Source organism: Corvus brachyrhynchos, unplaced genomic scaffold (genome assembly GCF_000691975.1).
Source record: "Corvus brachyrhynchos isolate BGI_N302 unplaced genomic scaffold, ASM69197v1 scaffold99, whole genome shotgun sequence".
Lineage (NCBI taxonomy): Eukaryota > Metazoa > Chordata > Aves > Passeriformes > Corvidae > Corvus > Corvus brachyrhynchos.
Window position 1 is genome coordinate 3,195,837 of NW_008239778.1, and position 19,362 is coordinate 3,215,198.

Consider the following 19,362-nt stretch of genomic DNA (forward strand, 5'->3'; position numbering starts at 1 on the left):
TGTCCAAACCAGGCCATGTATGGTTTGAATTTAGGTCTATTTTAGTATTGCAATGCCCATTTAGAGCTGTAATTTACTGCTGTCTTCCTAGAACAGTAGATGTTTGCTACCAACTGCTTCCTGTCCATCAGAACAAAATGCTTTTTGAGTAGGGATCGGGTGGAGTATTTTTTGTGTGTTTTGGAGGTGCTGGTTTAAGCTTTTTTTTTTCTTTCCAATATCTTTTTCAAGGATGTCATGTTCATTTGCTTGCTACATGTTGGTTTTTTTCTTTGAGGGGAGTGTTTTTCTCTTGAATTCCAGACCCAATATACCAAGTTTTAGCACTTTATGGTGTTTCAACCATCAATAACTTCTTCAGTTAAGCTGGAAACTGTATTCCTACTTGCAAAACTATGTTTGCATAATATAGCTACACATGCAAAATTATGTCTAATATATGTGTGTGTATTCATGTGTATAAATATTTATATATGCATGCACACATATGATACAGGTATCATCATTAAGATTTCTTCCTCTAATTAGCATCAATTCACTACCACTCCCTGAAAGTGGATAATTTTTAATAAATGTGCCTTTTCCTTTGTCCTTTTGCTACAAAAATGGATAGAATACAGAACCAGGCAGGCTTTCTTCTCCAGATTTGTTAACATAAACTTTACAGAAAGAAAAAATATTTTTGGTTTCAAATTCCATGTTTCATATTTATGCACATCTCTCAAATTAGGTAGAATTTCACTTTATCTACTCAGATGCCCTTTCCCAAAGAGCTCTTGCAGAATGCTTCTCCACTGTCCCTGTGTGAACTGGGGCCAGGTGGGAAGAACAAAAATAACTCACTCTTAATTTTTCTTTTCTTCTGTCTGATCTATCTAGGTTGCATCCATTATCTGCTTCTTTGGGGAGTGGGAATGAATTGTGGGGCTCTCCTACTGTTCACAGCCTGACCTTCAGCACATTTCTGTGTCTCTAATGAAGTTTAGAGCTAATTTTCCTCTTGGGATTTCTTTCTTCAAGTCATGTTCTGAGTTCCTGGAAGCAAAAGGAGGACGGGGCCTGACATCCACAGCTGGGTGGCTGCTCTGGATCTGAACATACCTTGCTCTTCTGTTGCACAACAGAAGTTGAACAGGGTGCCTGCTTAATACGTGGCATCAAAGTGCATTAGCAGTGTGCATTTGCAGCTTTGTCAAAGCAGGGATGAAAGAACTGGCAGGTCATCTGAAAGCACATGGTAAAACCCTAAGGAAAAGCATTTAATCTAATTTTACCCGTAATTCGGAATTGTCTGTGCTTGGAATGAGATGATAATTTTAAACAGGCATCAGTTTTTTTCTAGTGTGGATTTTCTCAATGCTCTTTCTTTAGTTTCTGGTTTTTATGGTAATTCTTTCCACTGCAGACAGGGCAACTCCCCTTCCCTGTGAGGAATTGTTCAAGCACTGCAATGTGCTTTAGTCCTGTGCCCTGAGTGAGTCCTCCCTGCCAGTCAGTTCAGGTAAAGGATCTCTGTGTAGCTCTGGCTGGGGATGGGCCAGTCCTGAAATGTCACATTTAATTAATAAATGACTTTGGGAAAGGATTGCAAGGATCCTGGCAAGGCAGGACTTCTAAAGAAAGACTGAAGACAGCCCATCAGAGAGAAAGTGGACAAATAAAAGGGATCATGGTCTCCAAAGAGTTGAACAAGAGTCATTCCTGTTAGAGCCACAGGAAAAGGCACAATGAGATTCAGTGCTTACAGGCAGAAACAAAGCTCACTTGGATTTAGAGACCTATTGAATTCTTCATTACTTCCAGCCTTTAAATCAAGACAGGATCAATTTATAAACCGGGATATGTGGACTTGATGCAGCTGTCCTTAGCCAGCGTCTTTAACAATTTATGCAAGAGACAATTACTTCTTCTGCCTCTAAAAAGTGTATTCTAAAATTAAGGTCATTCCACAGGTCAGGGGGTTGCTGGGTTTTTTTATTTTTTAATTTTTCATCCCCGTCCATGGTTAGGGCTCTGTTATCTGTGAGCTCTAGTCCCTTCATGGGGAAGTAATTTATGTTTTCCACTGCTCCTGTGTAATCTGACTGATTCTGCATGACCCGGCTAAGGGTGTCATGTCCTATTAGAGACCAAATTACAGTATCTTGGCTGTGGAAAATTTTCCTAACATGACTTTGTCACTTTTCACAAATGGAATCACAAATTTTTGAGAAAAATATAAAGTAGCTGGAGATGGAGTGGGAAGGGAGGATGCATGACCGTGACCTTTCATACTGATGTAGAATGCTGATGGTTTAGGAAACAAAGTAACTTTTATTGTGGAATAAACCAAATATCCCAGGTCACAGCACAGTCCTTGATTGGAAGGCTGGTGGTGTTGAGCAACCTTAAATTTCGTTCTCCCCACCAGCAAAGCAAAATACAGTCTGAGGAGCAACAGCAAAGTGTCTTGTGGGCAAAGCTGATAGTCTAAGCACTGCTGAGAGTGGAGCAGAGTGGGCAGAGCTTCCTTCCCTCAGCACCTGCCAACAGGAGAACTCCAGAGCAGGAAGGGTATCTGAGGCTCCCAGTTGCCTGAGCCAGCCATGGACTGGCCAGTGGCTCTGTCTGGGGTGGCTGGTTTGTTTTGTGCTGCCCTGGGCATAAACTGAGCAGTACAAGACAGAAGGGCAGGTTCTCATTTCAGCTTCCTTACCTATTTTTGTTTCTTTCCCCTTCTTTGCAGTATGTGGTCATTCCAACTCGCCGTGCAACCGCAGTGGCCTTGCAGAGTTTCACTTCACACCTCCTGGGAGATGCTGGCAGTCCTTATCTCATTGGATTTGTAAGTGCTCACAGCAGGCTCTGGCAGGGTTTGCTTTTGTTTCCGAACTGCTCATCTGAAATGCCAAGTTAGATCCTGCTGGGAAGGAAGGCCTGTCTTTGTCAGCAGAATGGGAAGTGCTGCAGAGCAGTGCAACTTTTTTTACCTGGTTGGGTTGTTGTGAGCTGCAGTTCAAACCGGGGGGGGACCGCTTGGGTGTGGGTATAGGAGAAAGTTTCACGAAGGATGTCTGGACTTGAGCCAGCCCTACAGCTGCCAGCTCCAGCTGTAGGCAGACCTGGAGCCGCTTTCTGTTCATGTTACAAAGCATTAGATACTTTTCTTTGCAGAGTATCTTAATACATAACAACCAATAAGCACCACACACAATACCTTTACATTTGCCTATAGCCTATCATAACTACTACCATCACCATATTATAGTCATTATTATCCAATCACAAGAGTAAGTTACAATTTAAGCTTACAGTGGAAAATTCTCAGACCTCTCTTCTTCTTGCTACATCAACATTTCTTGTTTGCCTGCCATATTTCTCTTTTTGGTAAAGACATGTTTTCTATTTACTTATGCTCTTCTTGAGACTTATTTACTTGGTGAAAAACATGTCTTTGTTTGTAGTCACATACCTTTGTCCTATTCATAAAAATCTCCTTCCAACTCATCTCCAACCTTTGCCTTCTCAGTTATTCAGTGCTCAGTGTTTCAGCAAAACATCTTTTACTCTATATCAAAATTTGCTTCCATTTCTATCTCATCCTCAGTTCCTACATTCAGAGATCTTTCTGCCAAGCCTACATACCTGTGAAACTTTCTTACCAAACTTTCATCCTCTCCAACAGTGGGAAATAAGCTTCCACATTTTTTTAGCCTAAGGTGTTTATAAAGCTCTCAGGTGGCTCTGTAAAGAGTTCTTGCTGTGGTGTGCACATGGGGCGGATAGAAATTAGGTTGGAAGAGAGTCATGTGTGTGTTTAGCTGTTAACTGACCTCAGAAACCAAATACCTGTTTATGGGCAGCAACACACAGCTGTACCTGGTTTGTATGACAGTAAATCATAGAACCACAGAGTGTTCTGGGCTAGAAGGGACTGACAAGGATCATCCAGTCCAACTCCTGGCCCTGCACAGACACCCCAACAATCCCACCCTGTGTCTGAGAGCATTGTCCAAAGGCTCCTGGAACTCTGGCAGCCTTGAGACCGCGACCATTCCCTGAGGAGCCTGGTCAGTGCCCGACCAGGGGTTTTTATTAGTATTCCTTCCTGGGGTGTTCATTTCAGGTTCCTTTCTGTGACTGCTTCACTGGTTGGCCTTGGTCTGACTGGGGATCTCCCTTTCTATGCCACCGTTATCCTATGGCAGAACAGAACAAGAGACCAAGCTCCAAAATCTGGCAGTCAGAGAATATTCACAGTTGAAAATAAAAGGCCTGGGAAATTTAATGAGGAGAAGAAATCTGGATGAACTGGGGAAATTTCTTTTCCCTTCTGTGGAGTTTGATGCATGGAGTTTCAGGGATCACAGATCATCATTTATAAAATATAGTAGCTTCCACAAAAATCCCTAGGTGACCCTGCTCATGGTGTGTTGAAAGTGCTGCTACCCAGGGATGTAACTGGGATCTTCACTGGTCCCATCACCTGAGAGACAGGACTTTGATGTGCTCCTCCAGCTCAGACACAGCTGCTGGGTGCTGTGGGGCTTTTTTATTTTTTAGAACCATCATTGCTTATCTATTCATCCTGTAGATGCCAGTGTGTGTAGCTACACATTTATTTATATATATTTAATTTTGTGAGTATATCTGTTTAAATATACATAAATGTTTACTCTTGAATGGCAGTGCTATGGCTGCTCTGTAGCCCTCTGAAGCACATGGGAAAAGGCGGATGGAGATAAGACTGAGAAGACCAAAGAAATGAGAAATCTCTCAAGAGAATAAAAATGCACAGTTTAGCTTACTCTTTATTTACTTCAATATTCTGGGTACCTGGAGAGAAATGATCTTATTTTAGAAGTTACTTGAAGTTGGCAAGCGCAAAGGAATTGCAGGAGAGGCTGCTTCTTGCAGGGCCGATGACGTGGGGAATGTGGGGGAGGAGGAGACAGGCAGGACAGGGGCTGGAGATGAGGGCAGGGCTGGGGCAGGCCAGGCTGGCTCAGGTGACTCTGCTGCATGTTCATCCTTTTCCTTACATAAGAGGAAAGACATTCCTTACATGTCCAGGAGGAATACCTGGGACCCTGGATGATTGCAATTATTCTTGAAAGTTGCCTGGGAGTCTTTAATGTCATAGATTTTAAGTAAAGATCTTTGGTTGTAGAAGCAATGTGCCTTGCCCTCCTGGTATTCAGAGATAAAGCAAGTTGTGAGTTACTTAAGGATTCTTGGCTGAAATATGCATAGCCCCAACTTAATAGCAGCTTTAGGCTTTCTTTAGACTGGGAAAATATTAGTTATTATTTTGAATTATCCTTTTCTAATGCTGTAATTGTTGGGCACTTGTGATTTGGGAGGAGAGGGTGCAGGTCCAAGGCTCTGTGCAGAAAAGAAGGAGTGAAGCACTCATGTCATGGAAGGAGCCAGCATCCCATTGTGCAGCCTCTTCTCTGGCTGGGCTGATTCATCCTCCCTCTGCTACCAGGATTGAAAGGTCAACTACAACTCCACATAACACGGGAAAACAAATACTATTTAAAGTGAAATGACAGCCAACTTCTGCACCAGAGCTAAGGCAAGCACTGAACCTGGGTGTTAAAAACCACAGGAATTTTCCAGCTGCAGTACAAGATGGAGACCTTCATGCAGCACTAAAACCTCACCTGGGCAGATTGCAGAAGGGGCTCAGAGTCTGACCAGGATTTTCAAGGCAGTCTATGAGGGCTGAGTAACCTACTCCTGCTGGATTTAAGGGAAATTTGGGAACCTGATTTCCATAACCCTTCTGGGATTCTCCACCCTGAGGGCATCAACTCCCACTGCTGTGACACCAGACTCTTCACGAGGCAGACCAAGAACAGGGGGTAGGTTTTGAACAAGAGCAGCAGAAGGCCCTGGAGGTGCCCAAGGAATGACTGGACATGGCACTCAGTGCTCTGGTCTGGTTTACAAGGTGGTATTCAGTCACAGGTTGGGCTTGATCATATCAGAAGTATCTTTCCAACCTTAATGATTCTGTGATTCTGTGCACTGTGGTAACAGTCAGGCTCAGAATGGGTGAAACTCAGCCTCCTGATCACTTGGGTTCACCCAGGATCTTGGAGTTCTGCTGTATCTTCCAACTGCTTACAGAATCCCCCTAAAGTTCCCTCACTAAATGATCAGTGCTTTAATCAAACATGGCTGGAATCCTACATGGTTTTTGTGAGTTTATAGTGAGATTCCCTCTAGCAGTGCTCTTATAAAGAACTGGCGACCCTTGTCCTTGTAGGGCTGAGCTGTGGCAGGCAGTTGTTGCTGCTGGATACCAATAAATATTGCACTGATCTTAAAATCCCCGTGTGGAACATAGAAGGTGCTGATCAGCCACAGCCTCAGGTGTGCAATTGCTGCCGTGCTCTGTAGTGTGTCCAGAGAGCTCAAGGTCACACTCAGACTTTCTGTTACTTCACCCCATTCCAAATCTTGCACTGCAGCTCCTTAAACCACCCAAAGCACCAAATACATATTAGTGTTTAACAGCTAAGTGGCTGGGAGCACATATGTGTGGCTGTTTTTAATGTCTCTTTAAATATTGATCACTTTTATTATAGTAAAAAGGGTTAAGATTGACTTACAGAGGAGTTATGCAAATGCAGCGTTAGGGTGGCTGCTGGAATTTGCATAAAGCTTTACTAAGTGGCAAGCTCTGAGATCAATTACTGTAAATCAGCACTGCCTGTTCATTTACAAATAAGAATAGGCATTGCTGCAGTATTTCAGTAGATGAGACAGCTTTTATTCCTAGAGCGCTGTAACTTATTTCAGGACCTTTGTGATAACCAACCTGCAGAGTTTAAATAACTCCTTTTTAACAACTCCAGTGTCAATCCATGCTTTATTCTTGAGGCAATGGATGAGAAGTCTCACCTGCTCAGTGCATTACACTCAAATATCTGTTGTACTTTTCTGTCTTTGACTGCTCCCACTATGCAGACGTGATTGCTGGAGCACAGAAGAGTTAAGAGAAATGCCCTAAATCCCACCATTCATGTTGAGTATCAGATAAAGATTGAACTGCTGCCCTAGACAGCATTTCAGACTCCAAAGAGCAAGTGGAGGGAGGTGGCCACAGCATGTGAAATAGTTAACTCTTCTCAGGCTGCATCACAGCTCCAGCTCTTTATATCACTAATTCTGGTTAGGTCTTGGTTGCCCTTTAAAATAAAACAACTGTAAGTCCATGCTCCCATGTCCATCTGTACAGAGGCATGAACCTGTTTTCCCTGCTCAGGGTTTACATCATCCTCCTTGTTGTGTCCCCCTCCACTTCCTGACTGCTCTTCTGCTTCTGGAAATCTGAGCACAGACAAAAGGGGTTTTTTATTTCAAGGCTGTCTTGGGACTTTTTCTTTCCTTCCTCCAAGTTTGTAATTTGCTTCCTACCTGAGAACTTGCCTCTTTCACCTTTGCCTTGACTCTGACTGTGATGCCAACAGGACCTGCAGCAGGCATTGCTCTCCCTACATGTTCCAGGCAGGTGCTGCTGTGGGCACACACTGCCCTGGTGCTGCTTGCTCTCCTGTTTGCTTAAACTCTCTCTCATCTTCTCTGTGCAGCTGTTCGTGAAGGCTGGGGATGGAAACCAGTGTGTATCTGCTTGTCACCTGGCAACATTAACCTGTGAGGAGGGAGTTCTAAAGTGCCAAAGATCAGCTCTCCTCCATCAGCACCTTTTGGTGGGCTAAAACCTACTCCCTGGCCTCCTCTGATGGTGGTTCCCATCTTTCATGCCCTCCTGGGCTGTTTCAGTTTTACTGGAGGGACACCACCTCCAGCCACTGCAGGCCAGCTGAGCTGTGGTAGCCTTGGCACCCTTCACTTTTCTCCCTTCCCCAGCTTTCCTGTGAGCAGGTTGATAAATCTAATGAGCTATTTAAGCAGCAAGAATGCTAATGACCTTTCTTCAGCAAGTAGTTAGCGGAGCAGTGTTAATTATCCCTGGTGCAGAGTATCAGGGCAGGCATATAAGCATTTCATTAGGGGCAAGGCAAGAAAAACAGTAGTAAATGCAGCAATTAAGATACTTTTCAATGAAAGTTTTAACTGGAGGCACAGATTTCACAGCGTCTTGGCCCAGTTTGAAACAGTCTTTTTGTTGATTTGGTTTGAAGGTGTTTACCTAACCAAGTATATCTGTATAGAAAGTAGCTCTATGTGTAAAGACTTGCCTGCCTGAGAAAGCAGAATTCATGTATTATGGTTTAAAATTCATATTTTATGGTTTAAAATGCTGTGGCTGCTTCAGAGTAGGACATGCTTACTCTGGAAGAACACTTTTTCCAGTTTAGTTTGCTAGATTAAAACAGGCCACAGCCCACTGGGAGTCAAATCCACTTCTGTCTGACTTAAAAACAGGGTAGTGCAATAAAGTGGATCCAGTTGGGATGTGATGTTGCAGTCTGCGTGTTCTGTTCCTGTCTGACCCATGCAGCCATTCCTCAAATATGGTCCATTGGGTGCTTGCTGGTGGTTACACAGTCCTGACTCTCCTGTCAAAGCAGGGATCAACTTGAGGTCAAAAAGGCAGTAATGTCCTGTAACAAAAATGTGCAAAATACTCTCCTGAGTATTTTGACAGGCATCGCTCTCTGTTTCATGGACCATCAGGAGATATTCCACTGCTCTTGAGGATGGAACATAGGTCTCTATCTTGTTGCCTTTTACAGCATGTTCTGATATAGTGTACCTGAGTCTGTATAAGCAGCATCTCCCATCCCCTGATAGAGCTGGTAGATGAAATGTGATACACCTTTATGGTTTTTATTGTTCTTTCTTTACCGAGTCCCAGCTGCTTGACAGGTGTGGTGTAACCCTGATGGCATCACTCCTCCTGTAGAGATCTCTTCCCATGTTCATGCTTGTGTATGACCCACACTGTGGTGGGTAAAATGGGACTTGGCCTTGCTAGTCTGAACATCTGCTGTGCTTGCCAGGGAAATAGTGTGAGGATGAGAACCTCCAGCCCCTCATCCTTATTACCTGTTTCTTCAGGGAGTAACTTTAAGTTGAGGATTTCTCTGGTCCTGACTGAGTAATTAAAAGCCTTTTTCATAGTGCACTGAAAGGCCAAATCTTTGACATAGCTGTAGCTGAAAAATAAGAGGAGAATTAACCACCTGGAGACCAATCCTCATGGGATTTATCTCTTCATTGCAACGAGCTAACAAGCTTCCCACTTCTTATGACTCAGCAACAGACAAGATTTAAGTCTGCCAGTAAAGTACCAAATGACTTCCCATCTATAAAATGCTCTGTGCCAAGGGTTCACAGCCTGCTTTGGTCTTTTTCCAGAGCTCTGTGCATCTGTCATGTTCATTACTTTGTTAGATGTACAGGTTCTCGGTATTTTCGATAAATATTTAATGTATGTGAAAGTATCTCATTAGAGAAAGCCCAGAAATCCAGAGCAGGTCATTGTTGCACTTGAGTATTTCAAGCTCTGTCCCATGTGCTCTGCTACTCCTCTGTGCACTGAAAACCTCCTTAAATAAGTGTTTTCTTCCTCTGAGCTGACAAGGATCCTGCACACTCCCAAGACAGGCAGTTTTCATGGTGCTGAGCACCTTTCAGAATGAAGTGTCCAGATTCTTTAACACAAGGAATCACTTCGCTTTCCTGGGATGTACGGACAGGGAAGGGGCCCATGCTGCCAGGAGAAGTGGGGACAGGGGTGCTGCTAAAGGACCTGTGCCACAGACCTGTTTGTACATGGGAATGGGCACCCCCATCCATCCCTGCAAGTTCACCTGCCTGGGCCCTGTCATGGGAGTTCCTCCACATTCCCCACGGTATTAGGCATCTCCCTCTGGGATCAGAGAAAGTCCAGTGTTAACTTAGAAAATCCCTGGGCAGACCACACTGGAGAGAAAGGCAGTTAATGACTTGAAGAAAAGAGACTTTTAACCCTCTCTAGGGCAAATGGGGCAGATGTTGCTCTCACCCCCAGATGTACCGACTCCATGTCCTGGCATTGCAAGCAGCACCCCTATGGAGCATCTCAATTTACTGCAGCCTTTTTCAAGGCAGCACCATGTATTTAATGCAGCCTGATCATCCTGGGAGGGGGAAAATATAATTTAAAAAAACAGGTTTACTTCCTGTTATTATAAATTGTTCCTTAAGCCATTTAGCACAGTGTAAATGCTTCTGCTCCCCCACAGGCCCAGCAAATTGTTTACATTATAAAATCCCTCATTTTTGCTTTGTCATCTTCATTTGCATTCATATTCAATTTTTTTAGAAAATCAAAGAAACCTTTCACACTCACTCTGACTTCAGAGTGGGTGGATCCCAAACCATTGGGGTTACAGGGAATACTGTGTTAAGGAACTGTACTGAAGTGATCAGCCAGGGAGCACTGGCTTGTATCAAACTGGTAGTCATGAAAATCAGGTATTTGTGCCAGAAATACCCTTTCATGTAGCAGGATTTGTGCCCAAGTGGCAACATCACAAATTTAGAAAAGCCAGTTGCAGAGGAATTGAGATATTGACTCGGCAATGAGAGAGAGGAAGCGAAACAGTGATTTCAGAGATTGTTACCATTACACTGTGTAATTAATAAATCAGTTAATTTACCTGCCCAGGCTGTTCAGGAGAGACAAAACACAAAATCCAGATGCCTTCCTTGGGCTTCAGCCCACCTTGGCTTCTACTGTGTCCATGGCCTGTCCTCTGTTCCAAAGCACACACCACATGCTTCCCAAGAAAGTAACGAAGTTTCCCTTTGTTCCTCTGTTGTCTGCTGCACTCAGATGGAGACACAGTTGGGGATTTGGGGTTGGGATCATGCCCGTTGCAGCTGCACTGTTGGTTCTCCGGGAAGCAGGAGCTGTCTCCAGCTGGACTCCATCCAAGTGGCTGCCACCGGCTGAGCACACGCCGGCCGTGTTCTGCTGTAAAAATGCCTCAAGCTGAGGTTTATTTAGCAAAGTCATTCCTCTTGGTCTGAGCTCTGCGCTACACAGCGAGGGAGGAGATATGAACTTTCATAGTTATGTTGGTATCAAAGACTTGTGATTAGACTGCAGAGCAGCAACGGGACTTCCTTCTTGATTTTCCACCCCCACATTCTGCATAAATGTTTTGAAGCCTTTTGCCATCTCCCAGCTGGAGAAACAAAGGAAGGAATCCCACACATGACTCTGTGCTGCAGAGCTGGCACCGGCCACGCACAGCCCCCGCAGTTTGTTACTCATGTTAGAGAGAAGACACCAAAAATTATGCTTGATTGGGTCTTGCCAAATCACAGTTGGCCGGCTCAGGATGCTGTCATTGTGAGGAGTCTGGAAAGCCCAAAATTGGCAATACAAAGCAGACCATTTGGCAAACGGTGTGTCATTCTTGGAGCCCAGGTCTGTAATTGTGTTCTGTGTCCTCTTGAGGGGAGATGCCAAAGTTCCAGCCTTAGCAGGTGGTTTGTAACCGAATGGAACAAAAAAACAGAGAATGGTGACTTTTAACAGCAAAAACATATATGTGGGCCCTGATAAAATTCTGGAGTTAAGAGATGAAGACACTGGGGAGGGAATTATATGGAACCTGGATGAGGAAGCCCAGGAGGCTTGGTGGAAAGAATTATGCCTTGAAAGAAATATTTTTTTATAAACTGTGCATTTACAGAACGTGTTTGATTAAAAATGAAAAATACAGCAGATTTAATAATAACATGATTTGTTGCTATAAAATGTCAACACAGTGCCTTAGAAGGAAAGGTGTGGGACAAACTGCATTGGGAGATTTATTTGTTGGAGGCTTTACATTTTCAAAGCTGGTTTTTAGCCTAGAATGTCATGCCATCCATGAAGAAAGCAATCAGGAGCACATCCTTGGCTTTTCATCCTCTGCTGCTGACTTATCACGTCAATTTGTCAAGTGATTTATTGTCTGGTCCTTTTGGAGAATAATTGTATCCATTCCCAAAAATGAAAAGTGGTTTAGAATGTCTAGATTTCTATTTTAGAATATCCTCAATTCTGGCTATTGCAGCCTGACAGAGTGGTTGACTCAATGCTAAATTCTGGTTCATAATGAAGAGTAAGGGAAATGTTTGGAGTTAAGGTGTCTGGATACAAAAGGGAATTAATGACCAGCTGATGTCCCTGTCTCCTGGGTGCAGAGAACATTCTGCTGCTTTTTTGGGGGTGCATTCTTTTCACATACAAGTCTTGTTGCTATTTTTTAATAAATCTCTCAGACTAATGGTCAGTGTTATTTTCCTTCAGTCTCACATGAGAATTGTTTGTAGCACTCTTGTTTTTCTTTGTGTCTTTTACACTGTGAATAAAGTTCTTTTTGAGAGGACTAGAACTCTTCTATATCCCAAGCACTGAAATTTTCTCCTCATCCTTTCTAGGGCAGGGAATGAAACAGAGAAATCAGGCTAAAACCCTTCAATTCTTTCTGTAGTTACACTCTTCCAGTGTTAATTCACTCCCCTTTACTTGAGAGGGCTCCATCCTGTAGGACAGACCTCAGCTCCAGCATGTGCAGTGGTGTCACTTCCAGCACTGGGCTGGCAACTCCTCCTTTCCGTCCCTCCGTGGGAGCCAGGCTAAGCTGTGAGAGGGGCATAAACACACTGAGACCTCCAGTGCTCCAGAGTCTCTCAGCTAAAACACACTCAGTGACCTGTTCTTTTGAGTCCCCATGAGCATCATCCTTCTGGGACCTTCTGTTGTGCTTGGCTCTGCTGAGGCATCTCTTCACACACATTTACCTTCCAGGTTTCTGCAGAGTGTGAGTTGGTGATTTCTCCTGCATGTCACAGTTCCTCTCTTCACTGTCAATATTTAAGTCTTGAATGCTAGAACTTGCTTGTAGGTTGTGTTTGACTCCAACTTTTCTATTACCAGTAATGTGGCAGTTTAAAGTTGCTGCACAAGCTTTGACTATTTCTGGAACTGATTTGCGTGTGTGCACAGCAATAGGATTTTATGTTGCAAATTCCTTGCAGTCTTTTGGTATAAACTAGTGTTTCTCCCCCAACAAAAGGTCATGGATAAAACCAGAGCTGGACATTTAAATACCCAATGCCTTGAGACCTACCCCAACTGCTGCTACCTCTCTGTTGGATTTATGGAAAGCAAAGTTGTTCACTGGGCAGTAAATATGCAGTGAATATGGTAGTTTTAGCTACAGACATGCATTAAATTTTACTGAGTTCTAGCAAAAGCTTTTCATAATGAAGTAAATAATGCTGTTGCATGTCTCTGCTCCTTTGTGTAGGTGTAAATTTGTGTTCACTTTCATGTAATGATGCTTTTTGGTTGTCAGAAGGTGCAGGTTGCCTTAATCCATAAATTTGGTGGTGTGCAGTGCGAGCACAGCCCCTTACCTGAGCCTGGGACAGAGCCACGTCTTGCACACAATTACACTTCAAGCTTGGGAGGTTGGAAGAGGGAATGAGTCCCATACCTCATAAACCCCCCATGTTCAAGTTCTGTTTCCCCAAATCAGATGGGATCTCTGGTTTTTTGTACTTTGAAAAACCTTCCCCTCCTTCCCACTCAGTACACAGAAATGGAATTTAATACCTCCCTTTGCTGAAAGGTAGGTCAGACGTGGGAGTAAGCAGGACTTGATAGGAATTGCAGAAGATTGATCACTCCCTCACCCACTGAGCAACACCGGCATGGCCCTGCTGGCTCCCCAGGGTGTTTGGGAAGTACAGCAAGGTCAGACACCCACAGATGCTGTCACTGATGCAGCCTGGGAGAACATGGAAAGGACTGTGGGAAGAATATTAGATCAGGCCAGAAGAGTGACAGGGAGAGGAGATCCCCTGCCAAGCTGCTCACAGCATAAATTGCCCAGGCTCCAGTGTGGAAGGCTGAAGGGTGCAAGGGACATTCAACTTCTGCTGAACACACTGTTCCATTTTAAACCTCACACGTTTGGTGGGTGGTTGTTTCGGGAATCGTGTTCCCTTCACTGTTACTGTGTCTCTTTTTCATCTAAGTGACTAATTTTTTTGCCCTTCTCTCCTAGATCTCCGACCTGATACGACAAAGCACAAAGGAGTCCCCAGTCTGGGAGTTCCTCAGCCTGGGTTACGCACTCATGCTCTGCCCATTTGTCGTTGTCCTGGGAGGGATGTTTTTCCTGGCCACAGCCCTCTTCTTCCTAAGTGACCGAGCCAAAGCTGAACAACAGTGAGTAGCCTGGCCATTGCGAACGCGGAGGCACCACAGCCTGTTTGCTCTTTTGAACATTATGCTTGTACTCTGCCCCTGGCCTTGGTCCTTCCAGGTAAAGGATGTTGGGTTGTGTGTTAAGAACCTGGGCTCAGCAGAGTGCATGAGGCTGCACGAAGCACAGGGGCTTGGGTCGTGCTGGCTGAGCATCCTTTACACGCTTCTGCTCTGGTGGATCTCAGTTGTTGGCCACATGGCTCAGAGGGGAGCACAGGCCCCTTACACCCTTGCCTGAGCATGTCACAGCCCGGGCTGTCCGTGGTGAGGGGCTGCCATGTGCTGGAACCGGTGGAGTGTGAGGTGAGGAGCAGGAGGTGCTTCCCAGAGCTTGGTGGTCGAGGCTGCACCTGCCCACCTCCATCCCCGGAGCCCCGCTCACCACCTCTGGCAGTCAGGAACATGAGGCAAGGAGGAAGCAAGCTGTGTGTGGGAACATGTGCGCTCAAGGGTTGCTGTGATAAAGAGTCTTTCCCAGTCCCTTCTTGCAGCTCTGTGAAAAAAAAGCTACTGTTTTTCAGTAAAGAAACCGATTCGGATCATCTCACGGTTGGCAACTACAGTAATTCAGAAGACGCTTCCACATGACATACAAACTTCTGGGGTTAGTCTCTTTCTCATAATTGTTGAAAAATAAGAGTTACTGTGTGTAATGTCATGCTGAATACGTGCATAGGTGACTAGTCTGGTGTTGACTGTAAGTTGCCTTTGCTTTTTCCCCAGTGGAGAATGGGAGTCTTGGTTTACCTTAAGGAGAAGGGCCCTGGAATATCACTCTAAGCATAGTACAGCTAGAAGGAAAATTAGGTGTTTGGAGGTTGATGTAAGTGTGTGAACAGCTTAGGGGATACTTTCTGGCTCACACTGTCTTATCAGATGGATGCAAGAGATTTGGAAGCAGTGCCACGGACGGTGCTGTGCCCCTGTAAGTGCAGTTCCACCTTTCTTTTACTACATACATAAATACCAAAGAAAGGAGAAGATCCCCTATAATGAGATGTTTAAACATTGTGGAAAAACAAGACCTCATGTCATAAGGATGGGAAGTCCTACAGAGTTGAACTTCAGTGTGGCTTTGGGACGTGATGAGTGTGCCTAGTTTGTTATCTGCATAGAAGGGCCTTAAATGGCAGGAAGGGAAGTTGGAGATTAGATGCTAGGAAGGACTTCCTAAGAGAAAAAAGAGGTAAATCCTATAGCAGCTTATTTGGGGAAGATGTGAAAGCTGTCCCTTGTTTCTGACAGCTTCCCTGGCATGCCTTGAGGCAGGAAGGTGGGATCTGCTCTCCAGCTGCCTCCCAGCCCTGCTTTGCACTTGTGCACATAAACTGTACATGCCAGTCCAGGTAGTGACCACCTGGAGATGTAGAAAGATGAACATAAGTTTCTAGGTGCTCAGGGTGGCTTTTTTGCTGCAAGGAGCCGACTATTTGGTGTCAGTGCAGCAGATGAAACACCCTCTGTAGCATTTGCCTTTGCTCAGGGCCCTCACCTGATCCTAGGGAAGCTTCAGGGCTTGTCTTTCCTGTGTTCAGAGAGGAGAGTGCTCGTTCCACTTCTAACTGTGGTGGAAATTTGTGTCCCTTTGCATCACACGTGCTGCCAGTGTGGAATGGCAGCACCTCAGGTGGTGAAGGAGGGGTTCAGGATTCAGATACTGATGAGTTGAAGGTCACTCCCATTTTTTCAGCATGTCAAGCCCACTTGGACCTTTATGCTGGGCAGGGCACTGTGGTATCCAGCTGTTCTCAGCTCCAGTAGAGATCTCAAAGAAGAGGGTTTTGGTTTGCTCAGGAGACACCACTTGTCACAGGCTGGTCACCAGCTGGGTGACTCTGCTTGGCTGCCAGCACTGGTGTCTCTTACACAGTTGTTTGCCAAAACCCCAGCTTTTGCAGCAGTGTTAATGTGAGAGGGAGATCACATCCACACCTCTAATTGCTCCTGCACAAAGGGATTATTCCTCTGTTGCTGTCTACCCTGGGCAGCTTTGGTTGTACTCCGTCCACGTCCAGAGCAACCAGCCTCCCAAACAGCCGCTGCTCCACTCTTAGAAGAAAAACATTCAAGTGTCAAACCTGGTTTTGTTTCTCTTTCTCTTTTAGCAACTTTCCCTTTCATGAACAAATGTGAGTCAGGAATTTTGTATTAGTCAGTCACAGATATTTTGTATTGCAAACTGCGGAGAACAATTGGCATAAATAATGGTCAACAAAATAATTTCTCTCAAGTGACTCCTAGGAAGGATACTCTTTCTGGGATGTGTCCACTCCTATGTTAAAAATACCCTGGCATCCTGCAGTGAGATTCCTGGAGTGCAGCTTCAGTCAAGTTACTGAGAAGTGAGAGTGAAGTAAGAGAGAAATAAGGCTGGAGACTGCAGAGGGACCTCTGTGCACCAGGGTCTGTGCTGTCGACCAGGCCCCATCTGCCCCCACCAGCAGCTTCAGTGGCTCCTCAGAATTTATGGGGCAGGATTTATTTGTTTATTTTATTTGTTAGTATCTCTGTGCTTGCCTGTGAGAGGAAAGGTAACAGAGCATTTTGCTATTAGCAGCTAAAAACTCCATGCTGGACCCCAGATCCACTGTCCAGCTCCCACCTGTCAGGCCATCTGCACTTGGCATCACACACCCTTGGCAGAGGCTGGTTTCTTCCCAGCCAGTCTTCCCCTCCATCTTACCTATTACTTGCTGGGTACAGAGGAATTGCTATTTCAGGATGCCTTGTTTTCCCACTGCAGTCAGTCCTGCTGCTCAGACAACAGGAGTTGGAAACAGGCTTTGCCAAAAGAAATCAATTAACCTGCGGGAATCACGAGCGCCGCTGTCACACGCCAGAGATTAAACCCATCCATCACCCCCGGGGTCAGGGCACAGGGCAGCTGCCACCCACCCCTCCAGTGAACTCATACGGAAGCAGAGAAGTGGAACACTGCTCTCACAGCCTATGGAAACTGAGCTGTCCCTGCTTGAGTTCGCACACTTCTGTGACGTGTAGTTCAGGGATTTATTGCTGGGATTTCTGTGTTTGTTTGTTCCTTTGTGTAACTGTCTCTGGGCATTTGCTTAGAGATAATTTCTTCTTGCAGGCAGGGCAGATACCAGGATAGCAACCTGTCTTTCCTGTAAAGCTTCCTCCAGTTTCCACCATGCTTCCTTTCAAAAAAAGAATTTCCAGGCTTTCACACTACTTTTATCATTGCCACAATTCCTGGCATATTTTGTACTTTTTTAACACAGGAATTCCAGTCAACAAGACTGCTCACAAAACATTCATGACAAAAAATTCTTTCTATAGCAATTCTTTTATTTTTTAACACAATTCTTTTATAACCATTTTCATGCTGCTTCAGAAGTCTGACAGCTTAAAGAGGCTTTTAGAAAATTCAGTACTAGCAGAGAACACGATAGAGTACATCACTGTGTGCTATAATCCAATCATTTTGGGGACGAGTTCTATAACACAAATTTAATCCCACCCTTCCAAAGTGATAAGAGCAGAAAACAGTTCAGAATGGGTTCTGTAAGAGGTCTTAGGCACTAGGAATGATAAATACTTCAATTGTTTTTTAAACCACTCAACTACAATTTCTTCTGTGATTTCACTTGCCTATGTTGCTGTTTCTTTCCTGCTTTGCACCTCTGCAGAGGAGGGTTAAAGCAGTTGTATTTTATTTCCAAACATCAGCACTCTGAACTGTACTTCTCTTCCCTGCCTGAGGAATATTGGTGAGACCCAAGCTAGATTTTAGACTTTCTGGAAGACGATACAGTCTTGCCGTGGCAGAGCCCTCACTCAGAAATGGATCAGAAATCTGATAATTGCACTTTTATCCTCAAGCTCCATCACAGGTACCTGTGCAGCCCTGGCAAAGAGCCATTTCTGGCTGGGAGCACTCCAGGTGCTTCACTAAATGGAAGTAAAAGCTCAGCACTGCTGAGAGTTGTGTCTGTGGTTTGTGTTCATTCCCTTCCTCGATCACAGTGTAGAGAACTGGGACAAACAAAGCTTCACCCTGGAGACCTGCAGAAGAAAAGCCTACATTTGGTACTAGCTAGAAGCTCCATCAATAATTAGGAAAAATGTGCTTTCTTTCTTATGAAGAGGGATTCAAAAAAGTCCTTTTCCCAAGCTGTGACAATTTTTGGGTGCCTGGGATATAAATCACCATAATTAGCGTGTATCAGGATCCTTTCCTGGGCAGTGAGTGCAGTGATCCTGCAGCCCTGTCCCCAGCCATGGCCACTCCCAGCTGCTGCTGAGGGAAAACCAAATTCACCTGGATTCTTCCTGAAAAACCACCCTGTGCAGGTGTGGGATACTCTACTCCTCAAAGGATTTTGTTGTTTTAATTTTTTTTTTTTTCCTTTTTTACTTAATCCCTGTTTTTACACCTGGAAACATGAGATTTTTCTGTTTTTTTCCAGAGGTATGAAAAGATGCTTAGGATGGGTGGATGGGTGTCCAAGTTTTATAATGGCTCAGTCCCTCTCTGCATGATAGAGGCTGGATATGTTTGCCAAGGATACAGCAGATCAGGCAGTGGGATGCAACTGCACTGTGGATCCCTGGTGCAGCCAGAGCAGGAATAAACAGCTGGTCAGAACAAAAGAATTTAAGTTTTTAACCAGTGCCCCCTGTTATGATCCGGTTTAAACCCAGAAAAGTCTCTGTGCATAAACCAGAAAGAACTTAGAAGGTTCTAAATATTCCCAGAAACGAGATTAAAACCAAATGAGGTTAGATGTTGATGCCAAAAAATGGATGTATTTTATTTAATAGTAAAAGAGGCAAAGAGAAGGGAAGAGAAAAGGAAGAGAGAAAGAAACTGAAGAAAGAAGTGTGCGTGGGGGGTGGGGGAACAGGGAGAGGTGACAGGGGTTGGGTGCAAGCCCATCACCCATCTGAGGGTCCCAACGATGTCTCGTTGCTCCCCTCCATCTGCCCTGCGGGTGCTGAGGGTCCCCCATCGCCGCTGTGGCCACACCACCACACACTAAAGGGTGCAGAATCCCGTGGGTTAATGCACACTTTGGGCCAGGTGGGAACGCCCACGTGTCTCCCTTGCAGGGGCTGCCTTGACACTGTCCCATACAACACTGAGGGTCTATTGCATCATCTCTGGTGCTCTGGTGCAGGGT

General features: G+C 44.8%; 1 protein-coding gene across 4 annotated transcripts in view; it reads left to right on the forward strand.

Moving 5' to 3' along the window:
- The window catches only part of LOC103621627 (protein spinster homolog 2), a 98,748-nt gene that overhangs the window by 64,538 nt on the left and 14,848 nt on the right, over nt 1-19,362 (forward strand). For 3 of the 4 annotated variants that reach the window (XR_001864865.1, XM_017743051.1, XM_017743050.1), the window contains exons 9-10: nt 2,726-2,824; nt 14,016-14,179. Coding sequence is in view for 2 of the 4 variants with exons in the window: in XM_017743051.1 (XP_017598540.1) it covers nt 2,726-2,824; nt 14,016-14,179 (263 nt within the window). In the remaining 2 variants the exon portion in view is untranslated. Of the gene's footprint in view, nt 1-2,725; nt 2,825-14,015; nt 14,180-14,739; nt 14,823-19,362 lie in introns of all 4 variants that reach the window. The other variant, XR_001864864.1, reaches the window with a different exon arrangement.